Source organism: Rhamphochromis longiceps, linkage group LG12 (assembly GCF_057381845.1).
Source record: "Rhamphochromis longiceps isolate RC_006_pf linkage group LG12, R_longiceps_female_GT1.1, whole genome shotgun sequence".
Classification (NCBI taxonomy): Eukaryota; Metazoa; Chordata; class Actinopteri; order Cichliformes; family Cichlidae; genus Rhamphochromis; species Rhamphochromis longiceps.
This window is the reverse complement of record NC_140568.1, coordinates 32,310,062-32,337,861: the sequence shown is the minus strand read 5'-3', so window position 1 is coordinate 32,337,861 and position 27,800 is coordinate 32,310,062. Positions and strand designations below refer to the sequence as shown.

The window sequence follows — 27,800 nt, the reverse complement described above, 5'->3', positions numbered from 1 at the left end:
GTATACTTTCTTTTTCACATCTGCATCTCTGCATCAACGACATGGATGATGATTTACTCTGACATATAAAAAGTTTATTATAGTTGTTCAGACATGTCTTATACATAAAGTGTTGAAATGTACATAAAGAGCTACAATCACTTTTTTTAATATTTACATGTCATTCTTGGACTACACCAAATGCCAGTGCTTTTTGTTCAAAGTGATTAACATTTAAAATCTCATTGCCTGTCAAGTATAACAAAAAGTAGCCTCGATACCATTTACAATACCAACAGTAACAAAGAAAAAATACACAAAAATAAAAAATGCATCACTGATAAAACAGGTCATAACATTTTGGAGCAATATTTACTGCAAGTTTACTGAGCAAATAAGTCAAACCCCTCATTCTGCTCACCGTGTGCTAAGATATTCCAGACAAGTTTACGAAGGTAAGAATTGTGCAGCGAAGTTATAAAAGAGAAGATCGCAGGGGCAGAGTTGGTTAGCCAACAACGGTTAAGTCCAGGATTCAGGTTCTTTTATCACATTTTGCGCCGCTTTACTGTACAACATAAAAACAAAGCATTCACAAATTAAAAGGAGCATGGATACCCTTGTTACAAGGGAGATAATGACAAACTTTACAAGTCTTTAAAATGGCCAAATGTCCTGCAATGGCTTAAGCATTACTGTGGTCAAACAACCACGGTGATCAAGCTTTATGAGAATCAAGCACTCTATCTTCTACTACTTCATAAACGTTGCTGACTAGTTTGCAGCACAAACGACTAGACTACTTTTCATAATAATTTACTATGGCTATGATAAGTATGATTTTTGGGAAGTCACTGATAAGCAGCATTTGTTAGCACTGAGATCTGCTGGACATTTTCAGATAAACTCACTCAAGATTTAGTGACAGTCGGGCCATCAATTCATGTCTGTCTTTAAGTAATCTACTGCCCATTCACTTCAATTATTCCTGTGCTGGTGAATAAATGCACAAATTTAGGCAAAGCTCAACATGTTGTACGATAATTTGACAGCTCTCAGTGCTAACTCAGTAGCATGTGCCCTCTAGTAATGCAGGCATTTGTTTAATCTCTGCAATGTCCTTTTGAAATATGAAAATATCTCCCCAGTTTCTTTTGACCGCTGGAGAAGGGAAACAAGAACAAAGTGCAAATAAAGTAACTAGTAGAAGACTTTCAGAAGGGAAAAGCATGGACGAAAAGATGGATCTTATATCTGGAAGAATAACTGCATTATTCCCTTCTCCCTTTTTTTAATATTAATGTTCCCTCTGGCACCCAAATCATTAGGAATACAGCTCCCTCTGCTGGTTATACTGAACAACATGTCCTTACTACATCTCATCAGAGCGGTGCTGCTGTAATATGACAGACGGAGGATTCCGGTCTATCCAGGCGTCCTTGGAAGCTTTTGCATTATATGCGACAGCAGACGCCACTACACCATTGATGGATCCTTCCTGTAATGCCCCGGCTGGCCCCTGCTTCATCTCTGCTGCCTGAGCAGGACTCGGGAAGTCTGCCGAAGAGTTGCTGTTGACGCCTGTTTCTGAATCAGGTTGTTCCACCCTCTCGTAGTCAGGAGTGTGATTCTTCTGACCGCCCGCAAAGATGGCTTTAACATTATCCACCTCTACTTGGTGAACTAACAAACCTTCTTTGGCCTCAGAGGAGGATACGGCATCTGTGCTTTCAGCTGGCAGTGATCGCAGGCTCCTGGAGACGACTGTTAGTCATGATTGAAAAGATAGTTTACAAAGGTTAGGCGACACTGCCGGAAATTTCATTTATGAAATCAGCTATCTTATTAACTAAAGCATGCATATCTTAAGGTACAGCAAGGATAGCTGAAATATAATAAAAGACAGACTTGATATTTATATACAACTCACTTGAGGAGGGCGTGTAGAGCTCCTTTGTTTGGGTGTTTCCACCAAACGGATTGACTGATGGGAAGATGATCAGACAGAAGGAGAGCAGGAAAACCTGAAAGTCCAATGAAAAAGTGAGAAAAATAGCAGAGCATGACAAAGACCTTCACACTGAGAAAAAAAAAAAAGCCAATTTACCATAACACAAGTGCTGGTTGTGCTGGCCTTCATGGTTGACATCTTCACTATAGCCTGAAGTTTTCTCAGTTGTTCAATCAACGACCTGTTTATTTACAAAAACCAAACAAAAACAAGAGGACGTGTTCAATGTAACTGATTCAGAAGCTTGACCCGACTATGTAAAAACCCAGAAGCAAAGAAATGGCTTCTTACATGTTCTGTTTCTGAAGCATTTGGACTTTCTTCTGTAGTTCCAGGTTGTGTGCAGTGCAGATGGCCACCCTGTGACAGAAATCAATTCATCATTTAGCATTTATCAAGAATCAGACACACAAGTGTTTGCTCTATATTAAAAATCTTTTCTTCTCTTCTAATTTGATTTTAGTCAATTAGAGAATTTATTGACCATGATTTTATCTGGCCAAGAACAACAACAACACAAACAAGTCCTTGTCTACCATTATCAATAATACCATCCTGTCCTGCCATAAACGAATCAATATATTGATAAAAATCTTGAAGTTTAAAACAAGAGAGCTTAAAATGAAATACAGTGGAACCCCGACTTACGAAATGAATTTGTTCCCGAGGGTTTTTCGTAAGTCGAAAGTTTTCGTAAGTCGAAGTACCCATCGCGCCTTTTGAGTGAACAATAGGCTATAGGCTAATTGCTAACTGCAACAACAATACGTCGTTCAAGTGGAACAGCGAAGCACAAGTACGAAAGCCGAGGGATTGTCACATGATTCGGAAGGCATTCTGGGCTCAGCCAATCAGAGCCAGCAGATTTTGTTACGTGGGCATTTTGCCGTAACACGGGCAGAAATATTGCCGTTAAGTGCCTTCGTAACTGGGGTATTCGTAAGTCGGGGTTCCACTGTAGTCAGTCAAAATATTTAGATAATTAAGATATTCTGAAACTGATTACAAAACAATGTAGCCACATCCTTGGAGTCAGTGACTATATAATAATAATAATAATAATATATATTAAAGATTATATTAAAGATTTTGATTTATCATTTGTATCTCACCTGTTTTCCAGTCCATCAACATACACCTTCTTCTTCTTGCGGCTCTCCTGAGCAGACTGCTTGTTGCGGATCTTCCTTCTGATCCTCTTCAAAGTCCTCTCCTCTGCCTGTTACGCAGAGCAGAGCAGGCTTTCAATCACCACGCTCACAAGACAGATGACGATGTGTATAAAACAGCTTTGAGCAGCTGTGCCACAGAAAGACCAATTTAATATGCACCCAACAAAGTAAGTATGTAACTAAAGAGATATCAAAAACACCTGAAGTGAAAATTACCTTAGTGAGGGGCATGTGTTGGGGAATGGTTACTCCTTCTTTTGCCAAAAGCCGCTTCTCCTCCTCAGTGAGCACAATCTCTTTAAACTGGAACTAAAGAAGGGAAATACAAAGTTTTTCTTTTAGAAATTTTCTGTGTGTTCTTATCTCGTTAACAACATGTGTCAAACATCACTGAAAACATCAAATACAGTCTCTTTGGTCTTCTGGTCTGGCATAAGAATAGCAAAAGAAACTGACCTGGTCTTCTTTGATGGACTCTGTTGTATCTTGTACCGAGTCCTCTATGGCCAAAGTGCAAGGCAGCTCACTGCTGACATCCTCCTCCATTGCCTCAGTCACAAGGTCATCTGTGAGAGGAAGACTAGTCATTTAAATCTTCCATCCCCCACAAATTCCACACAGACCACATCTCATGTTCCTTTTAAGAGATTTGAAATTCTAAGATAAAATAAAATGTTAAAGTTTCAGTAGTTCTTCAATAAATGATAAATACCCAGATCAATGAAGACATCTGTATCTGGCTTCTCTGCCCTCACACTCTGCAGCACGTCCATATCCCTCCCTCCGCTCTGCAGCAGAGAGTAGCTGTGATCTGCTTGGACTGTTAAGGCCTCAAAGCTTTCTGTTTGTGCCTCTGAATAAGTCACGGCAAGGTCGGAGTGCACCGGGCTCGGTTGGGAGTAGCTGGGACTGGGCACAACATCACTATCACTGCTATGAGGACTGGGGCATCCAACATGGTTGTTATTTCCAGCCCCGGAGCTGCTGTCGTCTGAAATGCCACTGTCGCTGCCCAGTGGAGAATGGGAGGGAGAGATGGTCTCCGTGTTGTCCTCTCCATCTAACAAGCTGGATAGAAAATCTTCAGTATCCATATCTGGCAGCATCTGGGAGACAAAGGTGTGTTAAATTCTAAAGCAAACACACACACATACATATAAGACTGTTAGGCTTTAAGAAGCTGTATTACCATGTAGTACATCTGGTATTAAGACTCAAAGATGTTTATATTACTGCTTCCAAAGCATGACTCATTTTAGCACCTAGTTACTTCAGATAATGCATTAAACCGCCATCTAACCAATTTCACTAACAACATTAACTTCCTCTTACATCTTGTTCAGACAGCCATGACTCAATGAGCCCATTCCCATCAGGAAAGAAGGGCTCAGTGGATCCATTCTCTCCATCATGGAACAGCAGTCCAAACAGGTCTGCTCCATCCATGTCCGGAAGATCTTCTGCTATTGACATCTGCAGATAAACAACAAAATACAGAGGATAGCATATTTAATATCTGGTAATAATAACATTTTAATGTATATAGAAGTTATGCTGCTAAAACAGAAGTATAACATCACTGTCTGGAATATTGAGAACAGCAAAGTTCATAGTGTATTACAGTTCAGTTGTGCGATCACCTAGTTAGGAGTTTGGGTTAGGTTAACTGGTTCTAAATAGGCCACAGGTGTGAATGGTTATGTGTTAGCCCTGTGGCAGATTGGCAGCCTGTCAAGTGTGTACCCTGACCTCACCACTGAACTGGATAAGCAGAAGAAGGGAGTATGGATGGATGGCTTTAATAGGATAAAATTCTATAGGATTTTATAAGTCTACTGGAATTTCTTTTATGATCCTAAAATGATTTTAAATTGAGGTTCAATTAATTCTACAATTGAATCATTATGTTTTCTAATGGATCAAACCGTTTTTAAATGACCCATGAATCTCTCTGTTATTGGGGGTTTGTAGCCACGTGACTTAGCTTGCTTATTAAAGTTCATGTCATTACTTCCCTTCCCTGATTGCTGTGTAAAAGTGCTGATACCCAACAAAATACTACGATTTTTATAACAGGTCAAAGTGCGCCTGATACATCAGCGTTGGTACATTGCACCGTGACGGTCCAGTAACCATCCACTGGATGCTGCTCTGTACTTTGCCTTAGCCTCCACGCGGAGACTGCAGGTGCATAGCTGTATTGAATGCATGTCAGCCGTGTAAGTATATGAAAAGCAGATGTAGTTCCCTGACAAGGGGCCGGTAACACGTATAGTAGCCTCTTATTGCATCAGCGCCACGGTTTTATCATGACCTCATCCTATAGTAAGCCCCGCCCCCCATGCCTTTGTCACGGGGTCTGAATGCAATATCAAGTGTCAAAATAAATAAGCTGCATAATTTTTAGTTTATCCAATATCGTGAAACGACTGTTTGAACGCTGCAGTTTGCCGAGGTTTTGAAAATGGCTGTGCGCCGAATGCAGGGTGCTGGTATTCAATAATATAAATAATACTACTAATAATTTTTTGATATTTATATTAGCCATTTTATACATGAACGAAATGACTTAGTTAAGCTAGAAGTTTGCGTAGGTGATTTTTTTTTTTGCTTATGAATTTAAGAAGCTCAAAAGTGTAATCATCGTCAAAAGGCAGGAAACGTCTTCTTAGGCCAACATCGAGGAATCAGCAGCATTCCGGTCTAGCATTAACATTAGCCTTATAATACTGTTATAATCTTTTTCTGCTGAGGGCGTGGTCCCCTGTATCATTAAAAACACAGGGAAACATCAACAACTGGTAAGATTGGCATTAATTTCCTTACCGTTTGATGGCAAGAGACGAAATACCATTCGAGTGAGTGCGTCCGAGTGTCTTTTGGTTACTCTACTCGTGTTTTTTCAGCTGCCGCTGTATACCGTCAGACCGCTTCCTACTGAAACCACCTTCCAACGAGGCAAAAATTGCGTCATCACGTAAAGGCGGAAATGAGTACGTGGTCTTCTTTGGTGTTTCTGGGAAATAGAGCTAGTTTTGTAGCTCCGGTACGTGATAATTGCACTGCTTTCTTTAAGCTAATGTATGGATCATGTTATAAATAGACCAGGAATTATTATATAGAAAAATAAATAAATCTGGTAAATGTAAAATTCGGTGTTAAAAATAAATACAAATACATAACAAATAAATAACAATAAATAATAAATAGGTGTCAAAAGGTAAAAATATATAATTATAAATTAAATAAAAATTAATTAGCCAACAATGCATGTTAGCAACTTATTTTATAATGATATGAATTCACTGCGTATAATGTCTGTTTGGATTTACAGCTATAAAACACACACACACACACTAAATAATTTTAACATCAAGAAGACGAAGCAGCATTTTTAGTTTTAAATTTATTTCATTCAGCACATTTGCATGGACACGGAATCATAAAAAGACAAATAGATTCAAACTCTTACCAGAATCGTTTCATTCAAAACTGAAATTTTATTTTGCCATGTGAACTACTAACTGTTAGTTGGTCTTCATAGCTTAATGTCATCTAGTGGATTTTTTCAGGCCACAGGGAAAATACCGAGGTCAGCCAGTCTAAGAACAGGGACATCTCATAGAGACGTATTATATAAGATGTAAAATCTCTACTTACTATCTCATCACAAGCATTAAGGAGTACAATGAAACCAGGCTGTCTGATTTCATAAACAGATGAAAAAAAAAACTAAGGCATCGAGGAGAAGTGCAATTAAACATTTAAGACATAAACACATTTTGTGTAGATACTGCATGTTTCGCCACTTTTTCAACAAAATATTGTGGATTTATGTCTCTTCATAAAAAATAAGCTACAGTGATTCTCATAGGGCTTGTTGTTACAACACAACTAAGCGTAGGCCAAGTGTGAATTAGAAATATATGGCCTGCATGACCCAAATAATAAGTTCTGCATGCCATCTAATCATTGCTATGCTGACTTGGATAAATGAGATTTCAGAACATTTCAAATTTCTTGAGATTTCCTGTCCCTGCAAGAAAAAAAAACAGACGAGGACAGCAGCAACATAGCTACAGAGACATAAGAAAAGACCAATTTTAGGACTTGAGTGGGGTTATATACCATAATTTCAATTTATACTACTGGACTGAAAATATTCTTGTTTTAATTTTTTATTTGTAATAAATCCATGCATCCAAGTCCATAACTTAATTAAATTTCCAGAGCAAAGAATTTTGTCACAGAATTGCACAGAGTTTAGATGTCTGCCGTAAACTGCGGTACACTTTTAGCCGTTCTTTTTTACTTGTTGCTGTGGGTCTGACTGCCTGTTTTACCACAGGAATGCTTTCGACAACCCGTCTCTTGTGAAAACGGTGTAGCAGAATCCGATAGACACCAGTGATGGAGCTCCTGCAGTCTTTGCCCTGGTTGTTCAGGATGTGCTCCGAGGTGATTCCCAGTGCCTCCAGCGAAGACTTTATCTCCATCTCTTCCTCAGTGAGATCTGATGGATCACTCTCTGCGAGGTAGGATGGATCCAGTTTAAAGGGTTCCATGGCGTGCGGGAGGTCCACGGGGAGCAACCACTCGCAGCCCATCATCTGCTCCACTGTACAGCGGTCAGTTGGTATGGGTTGGAGGATTCCCCTGGTTAGCTTCTGGCATGCATCTGGCACCCAAGAGGGAATGATGTAGGCCCCATCCATGATGCATCGCTTTAGTTTGGCCACAGTGTCCGCCCTGAATGGCATTGTGCCTGTCACCATAAAAAACAACATCACCCCTAGGGCCCAGATGTCTACATAGATGCCAACATAATGCTCATCCCTAAAGAGTTCAGGTGCAGCGTATGGCGGAGAGCCACAGAATGTGTTGAGTGTCTCATCGCGGCGGCTCAGTGTGCTGAATCCGAAGTCCCCCACCTTCACGCAAGAGCCGTTGGTGTAGAAGACATTTTCTGCCTTCAGGTCACGGTGAATGATGTTATTTTCATGCTGTGGGAGAACAAAAAGAAGATCATATTATATGAGAATCGAAAATCTAACTATAGAGGAAGGACTGAGTGTTTGTCGTTATCTGTACTTCTACTTAAGTAAAGAAAGTCTGTACTTTTGCCACCTCTGTTCATGTAACCTGACACAGTGAAAACAGCAGCAGAAGCATCGCGTCTATCTCGAATTAAAAAAACATGTTTTGCTCCTTGTTACTTCTTGGATATTTCATCCTGATATCAAGAACAGATCTTTATTAATTATTTTGTCTAGTAGGAATTAGTTATGGCAGCTGCAACTATAGTTCCGTCGATCTGTGTCAGCATGTGAACTGCTCTTCCACATATTAAATATTCTAGTGAAATATTACAATGCAATATTTTTTTCTCATCTATTTTTATTCTTTGACAACCTGCAGATGGAGAGAGAATGAATGACTAAAATCTAAATGCGGTGCACATGAAAAGAGTGAAAGTGCTGGTTACAAGTAATGAATCATTACACAGCTATTGTGCAAACATTCAGCCCTGACAGAAATTGTCATATGAGATTTAATAGGTTAGAGGATTAGATGAACACACTGGCTTATTCAGGTCACCGTAGCAGCAGAGAACAGGCAGCACTATAGATGTCAAAGTTATACGACTATCAAGATTTTATATTATCAGACAATTTTAATATAAACGTAAATTCACTGACCATGTGTTTAACAGCAGAAAGAATCTGAGCAAAGACAAACTTGCTGTCAGTGTCAGAAAGCTTTCCTTCTGTAGTAATCTTGGTGTAGAGCTCCCCTCCGCCTGCGTACTCCATCACTAGGTGCAAACGTGACAAAGTCTCCACCACCTAAACACATACAGTGCAACTACATATGTTAGAATACATAAGCAGAAAAGTACTTGATGTCGGATAGATTTAATGATCAAAAAAAGCACAATGGCATTAGAAAGACACTTGAAAGTCCAAAATACCTCATAGAGGCGTATGATGTTGGGATGGTGTAGTTTTTCCATGCTAGAGATCTCCCTGGACAGCAGCCGCTGGGTCTTCTGATCCATCTTGGTCTTATCTAAGATCTTTATGGCCACTTTGTCTAGTGATGCAAAAGGAGACATTTGGTCACTGATTGCTGTACACATAATACATCTCGACACAGGGGAAAAAAAAAAAAAAAGGTTGAGTTTTTAATCACTTTTCTAATAAATTTTAAATTAGTTGTTACATAAATCTTTTGTAGACTGATGATAGACACTGTAAGCCTGGTTCCACTTAGCAGTTCAAACAACACTCTGGTCTGGATAACTGAGATGAAAGTTTTGCTGATCCTGAACTAAATTTTCATGATTATATTCTTCCAGGGGGTCATATGATTTATTTTCTTAGACAGTCATAAATTACTCCAAGTCTCAGTAGATATGTAGGCTCACACCGAGGATGGCAAAGGGTTAAAAAAAAAAAAAAAAAAAAAAAAGACTGGAATAGAGTGCTACATTAGCTGCGCTGTTAAAAATCAAAATTCAAATTTAAAAATGAATAAATAAATGCAGTTTTACAATGATCAAATGCACTCTGAATTTTGAAAAACTGATATCTTGGCTGTGTTCCGTTAAATGATTCATAGAGATGCATAAAGTAGACCTCAGGTAACTGAATACAGAAAAGTTCTTAAGTGGCAAAATGGTGTTGAGATATCTAATTGTTCTACAGTATGCATTATTAAGGCTGGCATTAGACTCTCTTTCAGCTGTGACATAGCTTTCAATAGGAGCATTTAAAATGCACTGCAGCTCATTTTGTGTTTTGACTAAATGACACCACTGACCTAAACATTGCGCACACACACACAGAACCAGAGCCAGCCACAGAGTAAAAACGCCTTAAAAACCTTAAATGGTAAAAAAAAAAAAAAAAAAAAAATCCATGCATGAACACGCACACAAACACACACACGCAGACAGACAAACAAAGCTACACTAATTTTCCTCTGTCGTTGTAGCCTTTGATGAGGCATGCGGCAATTTTAGCCGTCGCTAAGGAAACTGGAGATCTCTAATCAATCCATCTGTTCAAGGGCAGCAGACAGTCTGTCTCTTTGTGGCTGAATCAGCCCCCTGGCCAGGCACAAATCGCCATGTTAGTAAATTGCTATAAGCACACATTTGGTAGTGTTGCAGCCCATTAATGGAAACAGGTTATCACCCAACTTATTAAGTCTAATAAGAAGCCACCGTAATAAAAGGAAGCTTGTGCGTCGTGTTTTTTTTTTTTATTCCAATGTGTTTAGGCGATGTTTTTATGCGACGCTGTGCAAATGTCTGTAAATATTGCCATTCGTTTCACAGTGGGGTTTACCTTTGGTGAGAGCATGAATTCCCAGCTTAACATGGGAGAAATTTCCACACCCGAGCTCTCCATGAATTTTGTAGAAGCCGATTCTTCTGCCCACTGTTAGCTCACGGACCAACCTGCCAGCAGTTTAGATAATAAAGCATTTAACACCAATTTTCACAATTTGGCAAGTAAAAAAAAGAAAAAGAAAAAAAAACCCACAATGAAAAATATAACAAGTAACTTACAATCACCATACCTTTCATCCTGGCACATATCCAGGTTCAGCCTTTCCAGGGGAGTGAGGCGGCGGACGGTGGCTCCTTCATCATCTGTGTTTATGTCAGAGCTGTCCTGCCGGCTCCAGCGGGCGTTCCTTTGGCTGCTACTAGTAGAGGCCACCGTGCTTCCAATGGAACCTCGGATCGAGTCTCCATGAGAATCCGCGCTCTTGACCCCAGTTACTGAGCTGGTCCCAGTGGTTCCTCCTGCTCCTGACCCCTTAGAGCCTGCTGTCTGAGTCCCAGCTTCAGCTCCGTCCGGGCTACTCTCAGAGGGGTAGACTGCAGTCATCCTGCAGGTGACACACAAGGCGGTCTGGGCTTAGTTCATAGCAGGAATTGATACAAGACTGGATACAGAATATGAAAGAAAAAAAAAAGTCGTTTTTAAAAAATAAATTTTTCTCAATACATTTTGAATACCCCGTTTTTCTTAACAGAATCACCTTCAAAGTAATTTTTTAAATGCCGATTAAACTCTTATGATAACTATAATGTTTGTGTCTCCAGTCCTAAAACTGTAAAATACATGTAATATATCATAAATGTGATGCCCACTTCAATATGTGCTCTATTTTTATTAGCAGATTAACAATAAATTTTAACTTTGCTGTGAGACTGTTTTGTTCCACACTTTTACAATATGTTCACAACAGCAATAATATTATTGCAGACATAATCTGCGTGACGTGAAATGAGAACGCGAAACGTATGCACGATAGTATCAATTTTGAATTTATGCTTATAGCCTACTATCCTGGTTCTGCTGTACTATGATGGATTCGATATGAAAACCGATAAAGCAAATTTGCATGCGACAGAAGCCTTGACTTACCTTTGAATGTGTGATCCTTTTCCATTTAGAAAGTAAGTCCTTTAGTGTTCTTGTCGAAATCTACCAAAGTCACATAGACAAGTGAGCCAATAAGCATGGTTTAACTTGGAAGACTGCTTTTCTACTAAATGAGTAAAAAAATCAGTGGGTCCAAGGCTCATGCTTCATCCAGAATTTCCAAAAATCTGCTGTAGCTTAAACTGTCCTTGCAGCTTGTAATCTGAAGGCTAAAGCACTTGTTGATATTTTAGTTTTCCTCACTTACGGATGTTCAGGAAAAGGTGACGAGCACGGAGATAAGATAAACGGGGAATTTAGGCTTACTGGAGTCTTTTTCTGAACAGGTCCGTGGGCTTTAATAGACTGCTTCGAGTCTCCAGGGTATAAATAGGCCACGGGGTGAGGAGGAGGGGAGAGGAGCTGGATAAGAGGGGGCAGGCTGGGGCAGAGGGGATGAACAGATGATAGTGTCAGGGTGCAGCCATGGAGTGGTTACCTGTAATGAAGGAAAAGACAGTCATAAAAGTAAGCGTCTTCTATGTTATGTTTTCTGTCTATATCAAAGCTCATGACAGCCTCTTTTACTTTGGTGCCTTTTTTTGCTTAATGTTGGTTTATCTACCTAAGAACATGCATGCAGTATTCTACTCTCTATATGGATCAAGCGTCTCCAGAAAAACACATTTATTCCAGATTCCATCTTAAGTTTGTTTTTAAAAGGATAACACAAATGTACCTGTGCAGTATCTTCTTGAGAGCTTGTTAATGTGCGCAGAAGCTCCTACTTCGTCTGCTGCTTGACTCATGCTCCAAATGTGCTGCAGGCTGGGGTTGCTAGGAGAGCCAGAATAAACAAATCTGAGATACTCATTACTCTCTGCGATGAAGAAGACACTCACAACCTGAAATACCTGCATGACTAACCTTGATCATTTCATTGCAGTATGTCACACCTCCTGCTGTTTGTGTTTGATGTGGGGTGTGGGAGTGCAAAAGAGTGTAATTAGGTGATAACTGTGTACTGCTCTGGGAACACACGTCTAACAATGTCCCGTGAGATGGAAAAGAAAAGGCGAATCCGATTGGCAAGGCGCAAGTTAAATAAAATGTCTGTTTTACAGTGATTAATCTGGCAGATAAAATAACTTAATGACAGAATTTGGTGAATAGTAATTGGAGTAAATCTGGAGTTGTTTCAGAACTGCGCTATAAATAAACCTTGATTCCACCAAACTGAGTCCAAAAAATGGTTTGTCTTAGATACTATATGTTATATCTAACCATGTATTATTTCAAAGCAAACTAGGGTGCATAATTTAGCAGCCCATCCATCCATCCATACATAGAGTGCAGAATTATTAGGCAAATGAGTATTTTGTCCACATCATCCTCTTCATGCATGTTGTCTTACTCCAAGCTGTATAGGCTCGAAAGCCTATTACCAATTAAGCATATTAGGTGATGTGCATCTCTGTAATGACAAGGGGTGTGGGCTAATGACATCAACACCCTATATCAGGTGTGCATAATTATTAGGCAACGTCCTTTCCTTTGGCAAAATGGGTCAAAAGAAGGACTTGACAGGCTCAGAAAAGTCAAAAATAGTGAGATATCTTGCAGAGGGATGCAGCAGTCTCAAAATTGCAAAGCTTCTGAAGCGTGATCATCGAACAATCAAGCGTTTCATTCAAAATAGTCAACAGGGTCGCAAGAAGCGTGTGGAAAAACCAAGGCGCAAAATAACTGCCCATGAACTGAGAAAAGTCAAGCGTGCAAGAGCTGCAACATCACTGGAGTGCCCAAAAGCACAAGGTGTGCAATACTCAGAGACATGGCCAAGGTAAGAAAGGCTGAAAGACGACCACCACTGAACAAGACACACAAGCTGAAACGTCAAGACTGGGCCAAGAAATATCTCAAGACTGGTTTTTCTAAGGTTTTATGGACTGATGAAATGAGAGTGAGTCTTGATGGGCCAGATGGATGGGCCCGTGGCTGGATTGGTAAAGGGCAGAGAGCTCCAGTCCGACTCAGACGCCAGCAAGGTGGAGGTGGAGTATTGGTTTGGGCTGGTATCATCAAAGATGAGCTTGTGGGGCCTTTTCGGGTTGAGGATGGAGTCAAGCTCAACTCCCAGTCCTACTGCCAGTTTCTGGAAGACACCTTCTTCAAGCAGTGGTACAGGAAGAAGTCTGCATCCTTCAAGAAAAACATGATTTTCATGCAGGACAATGCTCCATCACACGCGTCCAAGTACTCCACAGCGTGGCTGGCAAGAAAGGGTATAAAAGAAGAAAAACTAATGACATGGCCTCCTTGTTCACCTGATCTGAACCCCATTGAGAACCTGTGGTCCATCATCAAATGTGAGATTTACAAGGAGGGAAAACAGTGCACCTCTCTGAACAGTGTCTGGGAGGCTGTGGTTGCTGCTGCACGCAATGTTGATGGTGAACAGAACAAAACACTGACAGAATCCATGGATGGCAGGCTTTTGAGTGTCCTTGCAAAGAAAGGTGGCTATATTGGTCGCTGATTTGTTTTTGTTTTGTTTTTGAATGTCAGAAATGTATATTTGTGAATGTGGAGATGTTATATTGGTTTCACTGGTAAAAATAAATAATTGAAATGGGTATATATTTGTTTTTTGTTAAGTTGCCTAATACAGTACACAGTGCACAGTAATAGTCACCTGCACACACAGATATCCCCCTAAAATAGCTAAAACTAAAAACTACTTCCAAAAACATTCAGCTTTGATATTAATGAGTTTTTTGGGTTCATTGAGAACATGGTTGTTGTTCAGTAATAAAATTATTCCTCAAAAATACAACTTGCCTAATAATTCTGCACTCCCTGTATATATCTGAGAGAGACTCCAAACAATCAATTAACCAACAATAATTGATGAGGTTTCTTCCACTGTTAGCCAAAACAATAAAAAAAAAAAATATATGAATGAGCCACAAATTCAAATTGGGTGTTAAATTTCTTTTGTTACAGCAACCATGGGCATAATACTTAGATTCAGTCTCACACACACCGGACTGGTCTCATACACTCACCAAGACTCCAATTATCCAGGTAAATCCACAATTTACACCCGTTTGACTGCTTTGTTTTGTTTTTAACAAAATCCCTGTATATCAACACTACGGCCCGATGGGCTTGGTGCATCTGAACAAACTAATAAACAATAAACTAATTAAACTGTGCCCAAAGAAAACATTTGTGCTGGCATAACAAATAGTAATAAGTCGTACGTAAAGGAAAGAACAGAAACGGTTAGTGTATCATGGAGCTTTCAAAGGCTCTCCATCAACTGTCCATATATTAAAATGAATGAATCTGTGTTGAAGGCTCGCCAGAGAATCAAAGCGGTTCTCTTTTGTGAGGCCTAGAGTCTTCCAGCTTTCAAACACCTTCCTGCCATGGAACCATGAATATCTGCGTATTGATCTAGGGCAGCCTAAAAGGACTTGCTAAGGGAGGAGAGACGCGCTTTATAGCACAAAGCAACATGTGCCGAATACATGCCTTTTATGTGAGTAAATAAAAACACTAAAGGACAGCCATGCATGAGATAAACTGGTTAACAATGAAGGAGAGCATGGAAAGTTTTGGTACCCCAATCACCATTATTACCAGTTTTTTGTCCAGACATTTTCTTTAAGGATATTCCTGAATGAACAGGATTGATTAATATGTCTGAATATATGCAAATACAGACATGTTTCCATTTCTTAACATTACAAACACTATAATAGTCTCAAACGTGATGTAATAATCAGGGAAACATTTGCCATATTGAGTAAAACAACTGGTAAACTACACTGGCTCTACTGATAGCAACTGAGTTTAGAGTATCTTCAGAAAAGGTCCATAAATGGGTATTTACTGAGAATGCTTTGTCCTCGGCTTCCACTGTATAACACATCTAGCAGGTTGCTTAGTGATGAACACTGACCAAACGTGTTTGTGTAGGGTTGAGGATTAGGCATTAACTGGATCTCCTCAAGGAAGAGAGTACACAGTGTCATATTTACAGTTGCACTGAGCCTGCGAGTACCCGTGCTAATCGTGTATATGAGCAGACTGAAAGACATAAACACACCAACACGTGCACAACAGCGGATTCATGAACCGTTCACGGTGGTGAATGCACTGGGATTCCACTCAGATTGCACTGAGGTACTGTTGCTGCAAAAAGTTGTTGAAAAATGAAATATTGCAATAAAAAAAATTATATTTTTGTCCATGTAACAAAGAAAGTTACTGATAATGAGAAAAACTAACAGACCTAAGGTGTTATGAGTTATTTTCATGTTATTTTCCTCATTGAGTTATTTGAGGAAGTAATGCTAAATATTTTAAATTCTAAATTAGTTGCATTCCCCATACAGTTAATGCTATGACTTAATATTGAATGCAATCTTCACTTGTTTGAAGCACCAAATGTAAAAAACAAATAATAGAAATGTATGAAAGTGTATAAGACTGCAAACAGCTGGGCGTTCATAAGCAAACACAATCAGCTCTGCCAAGTGTGAGTCCTTCTTTACTCACCAGACAGCCAGTCACTTGTCTCAAGATCCCTAAAGGGAAGAAGTAGGGTCTGCCGGCTGCTGATCACTCTGCTAGCATCAGCAGCCTCTTCAGACGCTCCAACAACGGAAAACACAAGAGCCCATCCACAGCAGCTGTGGATCAAGATTTACTTGCTCTTTCCATCTGTTATGGTTCCTATTGCAAAAATGCCTGTTTGTGTCTTTACTTAAGAAGGGTACAAAGCTGCTGTATGAAAAAGAGTTCCTCTTCTCTGAAAAACCCCTCACTTTGCTTTCCATTCATTCAGTTCACCCGCGCTTGTATCTCATTTTCTCTCATTGAGTGCACATGCACATTAACAGACTCTTTCCTCGGACAGGCACATGCACGTGAAAGCATACACATGTGCAGACAGCGAGCTCACCCCACACAAAGCTCCCCAGTGTGTTAACAGAGGCGCACAGCTGACAAGAGTGAAAAGCTCAACAGTGAAAGAGTTTCAACAATGGGGACCATGGGCCCTAGGAACAGAGAAGCAGGCCTCTCTGGAATCTATGGGGCAAATATTTCACAATTCAAAAAAAAAAAAAAGAAAGAAAGAAAGGAAAAGAAAACCAGAGTGACCTCTAAATCCCTTTCCTCTGACGCACATTTACACACACAGTCCAAAGCACAGTGGCAGAGGCTTCAAAGGATACACAGCAACTTATTACAAGGAAATAACTTTGACAAAGTTGCTTTGCAAAGACGCTGCTTAATTGGTTTCCGCATATACTTTTCTGCTCCTGTGATTAAATGCTAAAAATGTTTTTCTTTTTTCTTGTTATGCAGCATGACTCACCTGAGCTACTATTCCCTAAGCCTGGCAATACACAGCACTGTGCAGATTCAAGTACATCTTGGTGAGCAACAGAGCCTTAACCAAAGTCAACATGACATCATTAGAGGGGAACACAATAACAGGACAATGCTGCGGACAACATATCCTGCATCTGGTGCTTCAAATCTAAATTCTATTCGGTCGTTAATGTTTCTGGCTTTAAAGAGCCGTCTGAGTTTGCATGTTATTCACTGTCAGCACATCAAAGAGGCGTGCATCAAAGAAAGACACATGAAGCACAATGTTTCATGTTCACTGACTGAATGATCATGAAAAGAAATATAATTTTAGAACTTTTTTTTGCTTCAAGTGGAGATAAAATTAACTCAAGAAGGCTATTTTCCTCCTTTTGCCTTTATAAGATAGAAAAATGTTTAAGCTTCATGTTTAAGTGTGCAAAACACAGCATAATGCAGTGTAGATTACTTTCTTAACTTTTCACATCTTCCATGTATTTGCTCCTTGGGGCAAACCAAAAAGTCAAAAAGTATTACTTATTAATTTCATATCATTTCCTTATGACATGACAGGAGGGAAGATTTTAAATTATTAATGCAGGAAAACCAGTAGAGCAGGCTATAAGGAAGCAAAGCAGTGCTCCCAAGCCTTTACCACAGAGGGAGATGATGATGTAAAAGGTGAATTTGGGGGAAATGACTGGCATTCGTCATAACACACTGGTAAAAACCAACAGGTGTTAGAGCCAGACTTTATTCATTCCGAGCCCGATGTAATCGAGCCCGGTCAAAAGCGGTATGAGAAGTTGAACAGAGTTTAGGTGGATCTCCAGTTAAGTGTTGCATTTTGTAGGTTTCATGCATAAATGTGCAACCCCCAACAAGCGGGGTTGGTGGCTTTAACTTTGAATGCATGTGCATACGTGACAGAATTAAAAAAAAAAAAAAAAAAACAACAACAAAAAAACAAGTAAAACGAAAAGATTAAAGTCCAGTGCAGTAAAATCTGGGTCCACTGTAGGGGCTCTAGCCAACCACCCTCAGAGAAAACGAGATAAAGCTCTGCTGGGTCGCCAGAACTGAGGTTTCGATGTAGGTTTTTTTTTTTTTTTAAATGCATCTTTGTTGGCAACGTTTTCAAACAACACCCACTTATCGAGGAAACATTTTAAACAGCATTAGCTAATGACTGAGTATTTACGTTCAATGATAGCGATATCTACAAGCAGCAGGCCAGTTCTCATTTACCCAAGGCTTATGATCATAAGAATAGCGTAACAAAAACCCAAAAGAACGGATATGCTGCATGTGAGAATCGGTCTTACTTGGGTGAGCATCTTCATGGGCCCGTGGCGACAATGTATACCGACCTTGCTCCCAAATCCATCCTCTCCCGTACCCGGTGACATTGAGCTCACCGGCTCTGCTGCAGCTTTCTCTCTGTTGTGAAGGAAATCCGCTGAACGAGCGGGTGAACCGACGAATCAACGGCGTCTCTGGGAGTCCGCCGTCTATCTCGTAACCAATAAGAGCCGAGAATTAGGACCACTTCACTCAGTACTTCAGGAGCTGTCCCGGGCATGCGGCGATACACAACAGGTAACCTAACCTGCGCGTCACGCCCCGTGCTAGCTGTACAGGCTATTAACGCTGCAGGGGTTCAAGTCAGGGTCAGGAGACCTACGTGGGCTGTCCAGATTAATGAACACGCAAACAGAAATTTAAAAATGTAGATTTAAATGAAAACAAAAATAGAAAATTCTTTAGTTTGTGCAGGAGACAATTAAAATTTCCAATTTCATTGTTTTCCAATTTCATTGTACTACTGTACTATGTATGACTGTGCAATGACAATAAAGAGTTATCTTATCTTAAAACCTTTTTCATGTCCACAGATACCTACAAACACACACATATATATATATATATATTTGCCTTCGGGACACACTAGTTGTCGTTCATTTAAAAACGAATGCTTAATTAAAATAAACTAAACATTTGACGTTTTAGAGTCTTCACTTCAGAAGGCCAAAAACTACAATGAAACTGCAGTAACTTTCTTTGCTTAAAACAAATACTTACCAACATCTTTATTGTGCTCTGTGGATAACCTGTGCAAAAGGTACAAGTTAAAAAACAAAACAAACAATATATATGGTACAGGTATGTATCCATGATACAAAATAAATAAAAGGATAAATTGGTAAATGGCCTGGCCTGTATTTATATAGCGCTTTACTAGTCCCTAAGGACCCCAAAGCGCTTTACATATCCAGTCATCCACCCATTCACACACATTCACACACTGGTGATGGTAAGCTACATTGTAGCCACAGCTGCCCTGGGGCGCACTGACAGAGGCGAGGCTGCCGGACACTGGCACCACCAGGCCCTCTGACCACCACCAGTAGGCAACGGGTGAAGTGTCTTGCCCAAGGACACAACAACCGAGACTGTCCAAGCCGGGGCTCGAGCCGGCAACCTTCTGATTACAAGGCGAACTCCCAACTCTTGAGCCATGAATTTTCTAGCACAATCACATCCAGCAGATATGCAACTCCATTATCCTTTTATTTTAATGTTTATTTATTTATTGGGTTTGTCTTGGTGGATAAATCTGATTGGATAAAGGAGCAGCTGTGTTTACCTGCTAATGGATGTATATAAGGCAATATGCATGTATGCACCATACACCTGGTGTGTATTACTGAACTCTTTGAAATTGCACTAATTGAAATGCTTTTTTAATTTTGTGTTTCCGTTGTTGTTGTTTTTTAAAACAGTGTTAATTTTTTAATCTTCAAGATCTAAGTATAAAGCTGGAGAACTAGCCCACTCTTGAAACCGGTTTTATTTCATAGCTGATTTTCCCCCTACAAACCACCAAAAGTTAATAAAATAAACATCATTATTAACAACAAGAGAAATCTGCAGCATATGAGCTGCAGCAACATCTGGGTCAATTTATCATAGAACATGACCCAAGTAAAAAAAAAAAAAAAAAAAAAACATTTGAAGAAAAACACAAAAATGAATTGATGGAGGACTGCCGACATCGAGAATATGGCATACGATGGCAAACAGCACCTACAGCAAGACAATGGTAACTCTGTCCATAGCAGTGAAGGCGGTGGGAACTGACATTCAACATAACAGACATCAGGACGTACTGAGGTGGCATGCGGCTTCTCACATGCAGAGATGTGTACCAAAAATAAAATGTCCATTGGAGGAGAATAAAGCTGTTAGGGACTAAGAGTGTCCAGCAGTTCATTAAAGACTCTTTTTCACATTCTCATACAACCGCTGCATGTTCTGCTTCCTCAACATTCACCATCTCTCCCTCCATCTGTACTTCCACCTGAGAGTTCACCACGTGCTGCCCGTCAACTTCAGTTGTGGTCACGTGTACAACCTGGATCTGCACTCCAGCCTGTTTTAATCTTTCCATGTCCTCCTCACACATCTCTGCCACCCCTCCATCCTCCATTACAACCGTGGCAGTCTCTTCCATCTCCATCACATCTACAGGCTCCACTGTGACGTGTTCAACCTGAATGCCGTCTTCCAACAGGACAGTTTCGGCTCCCTCTATGTTCTGTGCTGCTATGGTGAGAGCAGCGGTTGCAGCAGAGTCAGTAATGACCAGTTCGTCGTTTAACTTATCCTCGATGGAATGGACCTCTTTGAGGTGTGCCTTCAGCTCTTTCGGCTGGGTGAACCACATGTCACACATGGTGCAATGGTTGGGCTTGACTCCGGTGTGGCTCACAAGGTGGTCTTTGAACTGGTCCCAGCTGTTGAACACACTACTGCAGACCTGAAGAAGGTGGAGAGCAAAAGAAGAGGTCATGATCATAGCACAGTAATATAGGGAGTAAAGTGATACAACAAATTACAATACAACAATACAACAGTATGTACCGGGACTTTTACTTTGAAAACTGACACGAGTTTCAGTGCTGCCCCATTGAACAACTTTCCGAATCCCTTCAGTGAGAACCTGATGGCCCTGATTGAGGACAAACTGTACCTGGCATTCATAGAGTTTCTTCCGTCCCTTCTTGGCTCCCGCCCCATTCTGACAGGCTGCCATATGGCACTTCAGTGTGCTATTCCGTGCAAATCGCTCATGACAATCTGGACACTCGTAAGGTTTTTCGCCTAAAAATGGGCACAAAAGACAGACATGTGTCTCAATGTCAGAAACACAAAAACAAATCTACTGGACAACTATGATAACTTATGTTTAGTTGCCATACCTTTGTACTTTTCATTATAAACAAAGTGAGTTCAAACAGTGTGAAATTTTCACCTGTGTGCTTTCGCAAGTGCTCCTTAAAGTGTCCGAAGTGGTCAAAGTGCTTCTTGCAGTATTCACAAACATGCACTTTCTTTTGGGGTTTCTGGTTTCGAGACAGTTCCTCGGCATCAAAGTGAAATGTGCTGATGTGCTGCTTCAAGGCACCCTCTCGTGTGTAAGCTTTACCACAGTGGTTACACACGTGGGGCTTCTCCAGCGAGCCCAAGTGTGTTTTCAAGTGCTGTTTAAGATGGTAGTACAGCTTGAAGCTGCGGTCACACTTGTTGCAACGGAACATGTTGTCTGCTTGAGAAATCTGGACCTCGACAATCTCGACATTCTCCAGCACCTTGGAGGCAGTCACCGTTTCCTCATGATACACAACCTCATGCTAAGAAAAAAACACAGAAAGAAAAAAAACAAAACAAAACCTCTGAGTTAATTATTTCATGCGTATCAGTTTAACAGTAGAAATCAGAAAAAATGTGCATTTCAGCTTTTATACCTCTTCTATTCCTCCTTTCTTGATCACCTGTATTGTTGGTTGCCCTTGCTGGTATTTGCTAGTTATGTCAGCAAGAAGAGCCAAAGCAGAATCATCTGATGCAGCTTGAGCATTCTTTGCCGCATCAACCACTTCCTCCAGCCCCGACTCCTCCACCTCAATGGGCCCTTCACCTATAACTTCAATCTGCACCTGCAGAACAGGGAAAATATTCAGCCTTAACAACTAAATATAGGACATCAAGCTGACTATAAAAGTGCACTGCAAGCATGCTGACCTGCTCCCCTTCCACTGAGGGTAGGGTTTCTGTAATCACATTCGACGTCTCAGCAATTTTCCTCTTTTTTCCTTTGCTCCTTGCTGTCAATGAAGAGCTTTCATTCATTCTACAAAAGAGGATCATTAAGAGGTCAAATGTTATTCTATTTATTTTTAAGTGAAATCTGGTCAATTCTAAAGCCAAAAGTGATGAGTTCTCACTTATTGTTGAGCGCTTTGATGGCTTCCTGCATCTGTAAATACTCAGCTGCTTTCCAGACATCATATGCCTCTTCTTCACCAGCTACAGCTAGTGTGGCTGTGTATGTGAACTCCATCAGCTGACGAAAGGCAGTGTTGCTCACACCTGTTAAAATATGACAGTAAAAGCAGTGGTGAGTAAAAGCTGATCGTGTGTAACAAAATATCTGTCTATCAGCAGCAAGTCCCAGCTTGGAAGACAGCAATTCTTACAACAAACTTGGAATACTTACATTAAATATAATGCAAAATCTCTTTCTGACACCAATTTAATTTTTGAATGTCTGCATTTTTCATAGTCAGGGATGTACTTTCATATGTTCCTATCACTTAGAAAAATATTCTACATAGCTCTACTACCAAGAGGTGAGAGTGTAATGGTCAAACTATTAAAAAACAAACAAACTGAAAACTGTAAATCAAGCAAGCAAAGTTAAAGCAAGCAATAAGACTGACTGATAAATCAGCTGTCAAACACTAACCAGTATAATCTATATTAAGGATATATTATAGCCAGTATGCAAAGGAGTTCTTAAATAATGTTTCCAAGTGTTTCCACTATAAAGTTTGCCCACCAGAGAGCTAAACCATAAACTGCAATAAACTGTAATGTGTCCTCTCAGAAGGCATCTAAGTCATGAATTAAAAACAAACAAACTAAAACATAAATCTGACATCAAGCTCAATACTATTATACAATTTGTTAAGTTCTCAAACAGCAATCTTCTCATTTTTCTCATAATCCACTATGGCTCAAGCTATGATCAAGAGTACTTATTTGGATTAAGGAAGGGAAGGAGGGAAAAAAGCTTTAGTAAAAGTTGAGTTAAAATCATTCGGTTTTGTAAAACCACATTTACTCTAAACTACTGTATTAATAGTGACAGCGAAATTCATCTATAGGTGGAACAGTCTCTCTGGACATATTCTTCCTGTTATGACACAATGTAGTCCCGCAAGTATAACTAACACACTACATACCTTCTATCTCCACCAGTGGCTCTTGGGTATAATCCTGAAAAAACTTGTGGAAAAATTGACTGCATGCTGCCAACACTGCTTTATGGGCTCTGAACTGGTGTCCTGGAAAAGACATGAAAAATGGAAATTAGTGTTGCCTCAGAATTTAACGTTAAACTTATAAAGATTACTTACACCAAATGCCTGTTTACCATCCACTATCAAGGTAATATCTGTAAACTGATCCAGCTGTCGCTGTTCGTTAAGTTTGTCCATCATGACTTTGTAATGTGCTGGGTACTCGCTGCCCACAGTGGCCTCCACTTCCACCTCCACCTCCGCTGCCATTATTGTCTGATCTGTCTTCTGTAGGAAGAGAGGAAGATATATATATATATATATATATATATATATATATATATATATATATATACACAACATGATCAACCTTGCTCGTTGTTACAATTTTACCACACAAATCTTTCTCGCAGCCTTATTTAAATATTATTAATTACATACTGGCATTTAATGAAGGTTCTTTTAAGTTACTTAATGTTATTAGTAACAGCTGTGTTTCCCTACTATTACATAGAAACGACTGCTCATTGTTTATGCATTACAAGACAAAGAAAATATTTTGGGACCACTGCAGCTGACACTAAATCCAAAGCAAAAAAAAAAAAAAAAGGAAAGGACTTTTGTAGTAAAGCAGGAAGTTCACCAGTTTGTTCAGATTGTTACTGACTGATATTCGCCAATCATCTCATCTGATGTGTCAATATGAAAATGTTTTAGTGCGTTTTTTAGTTTTGTTTTTTTGGCAGAAAACAATACATATGAAGATACATGAAGATGTTTGGCTTATTTTAGAAATTTTAGAAATTGTGTCAATACACAGTTTGTCCAGCAGGGTGTGCTCCAGCTCAACTGTTTACACTGCTCTCAAAACAGACATTCAGTCAGGTCCAGAAGTATTTGGACAACGATTCAATTTTGCCTCTGCACACAACCAAATAATATTTTAAATGAAACATTCAAGTATAGATTAAAGTGCATTAACTGTTTAGAAGGTCATTTAGGCTTTAAAACAAGTTTGTTTAAAATATAGTTTGCCATGTTCGTGGGCTCAAAAGTAACCACACAACTGAGAAGCAGTTTCATGGCCAGGTGAGGCATGATGCCTTGTGCTTCCATAACAAATTACGCACACAAAAGATTTGGAATCAACTTAGTAGCTTTTCACTGGAACACTCAAGATGAGGTCCACAAAAATACTTATATGAGGGAAGGTGCTGATTAGGCTGAAAATTCAAAACAAACCTATTAGAGAGGTAGAAGAAATTTTAGAATTGGCCAACAATCTGCAAAATTCTTGAAAAGAGCTAGCTCAGCTACAAAAACACCCAAAAAGCACCCACAAAAGAAGAGGACTACAATTTCCTGCTCTAGGGGGAAAAAAAACCTTCCCAACATCTAATAGAATCAGCACTTGAGGTTTGAGGTGTACTATTGTCTACAATCAAGAGCCTTCATAAAAGCAAAAACTGGGTTTACAACAATTTGTCTTTAAGACTAGTCCAGGCAAAGTCAAAAACAGGCAAACAGCTCATAAGCTGTAACAGACCACATCTTCACTGGTGATTATTGATCACGCAGAGCAGCAGGATGAATTCTAAAGTGTACAGGGCTCTACACCCTGTTCATATTCAACCAAATGTGGGTGGCGTCATTCCTGCAACCACAGTGAAACTTCTCCGGACTCAGCTCAACAGTTCATGCTTTTTAGATACTGACAATTCCGAAAAGAGAGACTCACAAAGAGACGAGCAGGAACTGAAGGCACGCGTAGTTATGGCCTAGCAGAGCATTTAACAGCAGGAAATGATTAGTTGATTAATCCAGTAAACAACAGTGTTATTAAAAGCTTCGTTGACAGGAAGAAAGTTGCTGCCCTTTGTAACGCTGTACAGTAATGGCACTACGTGATATTTCCCACTTTCTCAAGTTAAACTAATTTTTGTTTCTTTGATTTGTAGTCAGCGATTTACACAATTTGATACGTCCTTATTAATGTGGTACAACATAATGTAAACGTCAAAAGTTTTCCCATTAAGGGAGCATGTTTAGAATTACAGGGCGGTGTCTTAAAAGAAGGGAGACCTGAACGATAAATCGTAAACATTTAATTACTACCGGATATTAAATAATACCACTGAAAGGTTTGGTGTGCTTCAAATCCTTTTTTGGCACATGTTAGCTGAGCTCCGTGTTAGCTTAACTAGCCAACACATAACCCTCCCCCCAAACCGAGACACAGAATAAGCCATTTCACACACTCGACGGACGCGTCTTACCGCAACCCCGCTTACCATGAATAGACACATCGCCACAACCCTTTTGGTACTGTAACATGACGGAAATAAACATGGTACAGCTCCACAGTGTTGCAGGTAACGGGCCTCTTAGCACGCTCGCCATTTCGCGTTTGACAATCAACATTACGTCATCAAACCGCGCATTAAAAAACACTTTTCCCTGACAGATATTCTAATTGTAACCATAGAGGGTCGAAATACACATTGCAAGCCATCGGCATACATACCTGAAGTTTGGTTATGCTGCTTTAGAAAGTTATTTAGCGATAATATTTCCTTCGACGCATGTACCGATGTCCTACTCTCGTTGCTCCAAAAAGGGCGGTCGTTCAAGCTTCAGGCCTCGGATTCCCAGAAACCCTTGCGAAGTCAAGGACGCCGGGGAGCGTTGCTTGGTGACAATAGAAAAAGACAAACACTTACCTGGCTGGGGGAAATAACGACTACCAAACAAACAAAAATTTAAAAACTTTATTCTCTTGTCACTGAAGTTCCTTTATTTTAATTTATTCAACATATCCACATTCTACATTTTGGGGAAAAAAAACTTAATTCAACTGAACTCTCACTTTCATCATTTACTTTTTATTAAACGCATGTATTAACTTGAACCAATTTTTTCTTGTGTATGACAAATTAAAATAAAAGTATGAAAACAAAAAAATGGCCAAATGGAAACTTTCACCGGATAGTGGCCTGGAAGATCAAAGTTCGGTTAAGTTCATCCTACTGCATAAGGGGGATTAGTGCGCTTGATGATTAACACGAGTTGAGTTAATTATCTTAAGAAATTCCAGCTGAAACTCGGAAGCTCTGTTAAATTGAGGAGATGGGTGCACCAGGACAACTTTGCTCTAAAATAAAACTTACTACACTTTTAACTTGGTAGTCTCACACCACATGTCACATGTTGGCAGTGTAACTGGCAGTTTGTGGACACAAATGCAGGACTCATGAGATGAGAAATAGTTCAAGTTCAAGTTCAAATTTTATTCGCCACATGCAGTGGCAGGTTGCCCTGCAGTGGAATGAACCCGCCCCCCGACCTTACACACACGACACAGACATCACACGGGGATACAAGTCAGAGAATGGTTGCATTCCAGAAAAAACACTGAAATGTACACTACAATGGGAAAGTACAAGAGGAAAAAAAGAGACCTCTACTCATGCTGGGCTATAGGAGGACAGCATGAGAACAGGAAACAAAAAACTCCTCTGCACAGAAAGCACATAAATGTCTACAGTACAACATTATAGAGCACATGACCAGCAACAGGGTTGGGTAGGGGATAAGGAGTAATCCCAGGCAACACAGCAACCATCCTGCCACTGCACCGTCTCTCCAACGTGGGCCCAGACCCGCCTGGTGTTCCCAGGAGGCAACAAGCATCGAAGGCATTGGAAGGGGAAGGGGGATGTGTGAGTGCTTATCAGTGTAAGTGTATGTGTGTGCGTGTCCATAATTCAGCTGAGACAGTGTCCTTCGCCCTACCAGGCTAAGTAAACAATCTACCAGCCAACCCAGGTGGCCTTGCATGGAGTGGGAAGGAACAGACTCAACACAGTTGTAATCAGGGAGTTTTTGTTCGGCTCCAGCCTTGAGCCCACAGCTGGCGCCGAGGGGATATCAGCATTAAATACACTCAAAATCCATCTTTAATTCTGAACCTCACAGGAAGACAACAAGTCCAAAACATTCGCAGGATAGCAGAACACAGGAGACAACAAAAGACAAAAGAATACTGAGACAGTATACACAAGATATTGAAGGGAGATGTAACAGGTGAGGACACAGATGACTCCACTATCAAAGTACTCAGAAGGAAGTTAAATTAAACCATGATGCCCTGGGATGTCCTATCCTGGGTTCAAGTAACGAACGGACTCTCTTTCCAGCGCCCTGGCATAGACTTTATCAGGGAGGCTGAGGAGGAGTGTGATCCCTCAATAGTTGAACACACCTGCTGTCCCCCTTCTTAAAGATGGGAACCACCACAATCCAGAGGTACCACCCCTGATCTCCACGCAACATTACAGAGGTGTGTTGATAAGACAGCCCTACAACATCCAGAGCCTTCAGTAACTCAGGGCAAACCTCTCATCCACCCCAGGGGTGCATAACCAAGGAATTATTTAACTGCCTT

At 40.2% G+C, this 27,800-nt stretch overlaps 3 protein-coding genes and 1 long non-coding RNA gene across 12 annotated transcripts; 1 reads left to right on the top strand and 3 right to left on the bottom strand.

Annotated features, from left to right (window-relative positions):
* Positions 1-52: 52 nt before the first annotated feature.
* On the bottom strand, positions 53-6,125 carry creb3l3l (cAMP responsive element binding protein 3-like 3 like). The gene is made up of 10 exons (XM_085425839.1): positions 5,989-6,125; positions 4,495-4,635; positions 3,875-4,268; positions 3,619-3,728; positions 3,379-3,471; positions 3,103-3,209; positions 2,282-2,350; positions 2,087-2,171; positions 1,910-2,003; positions 53-1,743 (listed from the first exon to the last, which is right to left on the bottom strand). Exons 2-10 carry the CDS (start codon positions 4,633-4,635, stop codon positions 1,352-1,354), a joined length of 1,485 nt encoding a protein of 494 aa, XP_085281965.1. The 5' UTR covers positions 5,989-6,125; the 3' UTR covers positions 53-1,351.
* Positions 5,663-7,650, top strand: LOC146657625 (uncharacterized). The gene is made up of 3 exons (XR_014914080.1): positions 5,663-5,963; positions 6,069-6,155; positions 7,511-7,650. It is a non-coding gene; the product is annotated as an uncharacterized LOC146657625 (long non-coding RNA).
* On the bottom strand, positions 6,591-18,755 carry nim1ka (NIM1 serine/threonine protein kinase a). 8 transcript variants are annotated; one of them, XM_085425840.1, is made up of 9 exons: positions 18,317-18,755; positions 12,343-12,440; positions 11,931-12,102; positions 11,607-11,666; positions 10,750-11,064; positions 10,515-10,627; positions 9,134-9,255; positions 8,862-9,008; positions 6,591-8,165 (listed from the first exon to the last, which is right to left on the bottom strand). In XM_085425840.1, the coding sequence occupies exons 5-9, from the start codon at positions 11,061-11,063 to the stop codon at positions 7,407-7,409; spliced, it is 1,455 nt and encodes a 484-aa protein (XP_085281966.1). In that variant the 5' UTR covers position 11,064; positions 11,607-11,666; positions 11,931-12,102; positions 12,343-12,440; positions 18,317-18,755; the 3' UTR covers positions 6,591-7,406. The 8 variants fall into 8 exon arrangements, with proteins under 8 accessions (XP_085281966.1, XP_085281969.1, XP_085281971.1 ...); XM_085425843.1 differs by having other exon boundaries at positions 18,362-18,755; XM_085425845.1 differs by lacking the exon at positions 18,317-18,755 and adding an exon at positions 16,173-18,273.
* Positions 18,756-19,934: 1,179 nt separating this feature from the next.
* On the bottom strand, positions 19,935-26,006 carry zbtb35 (zinc finger and BTB domain containing 35). Of its 2 annotated transcripts, none has more exons than XM_085425838.1 (9): positions 25,881-26,006; positions 23,491-23,644; positions 23,300-23,401; positions 22,280-22,424; positions 22,077-22,185; positions 21,800-21,991; positions 21,307-21,685; positions 21,025-21,155; positions 19,935-20,811 (listed from the first exon to the last, which is right to left on the bottom strand). In XM_085425838.1, the coding sequence occupies exons 2-9, from the start codon at positions 23,624-23,626 to the stop codon at positions 20,287-20,289; spliced, it is 1,719 nt and encodes a 572-aa protein (XP_085281964.1). In that variant the 5' UTR covers positions 23,627-23,644; positions 25,881-26,006; the 3' UTR covers positions 19,935-20,286. The 2 variants fall into 2 exon arrangements, with proteins under 2 accessions (XP_085281964.1, XP_085281963.1); XM_085425837.1 differs by lacking the exon at positions 25,881-26,006 and adding an exon at positions 25,648-25,778.
* Positions 26,007-27,800: the final 1,794 nt, after the last annotated feature.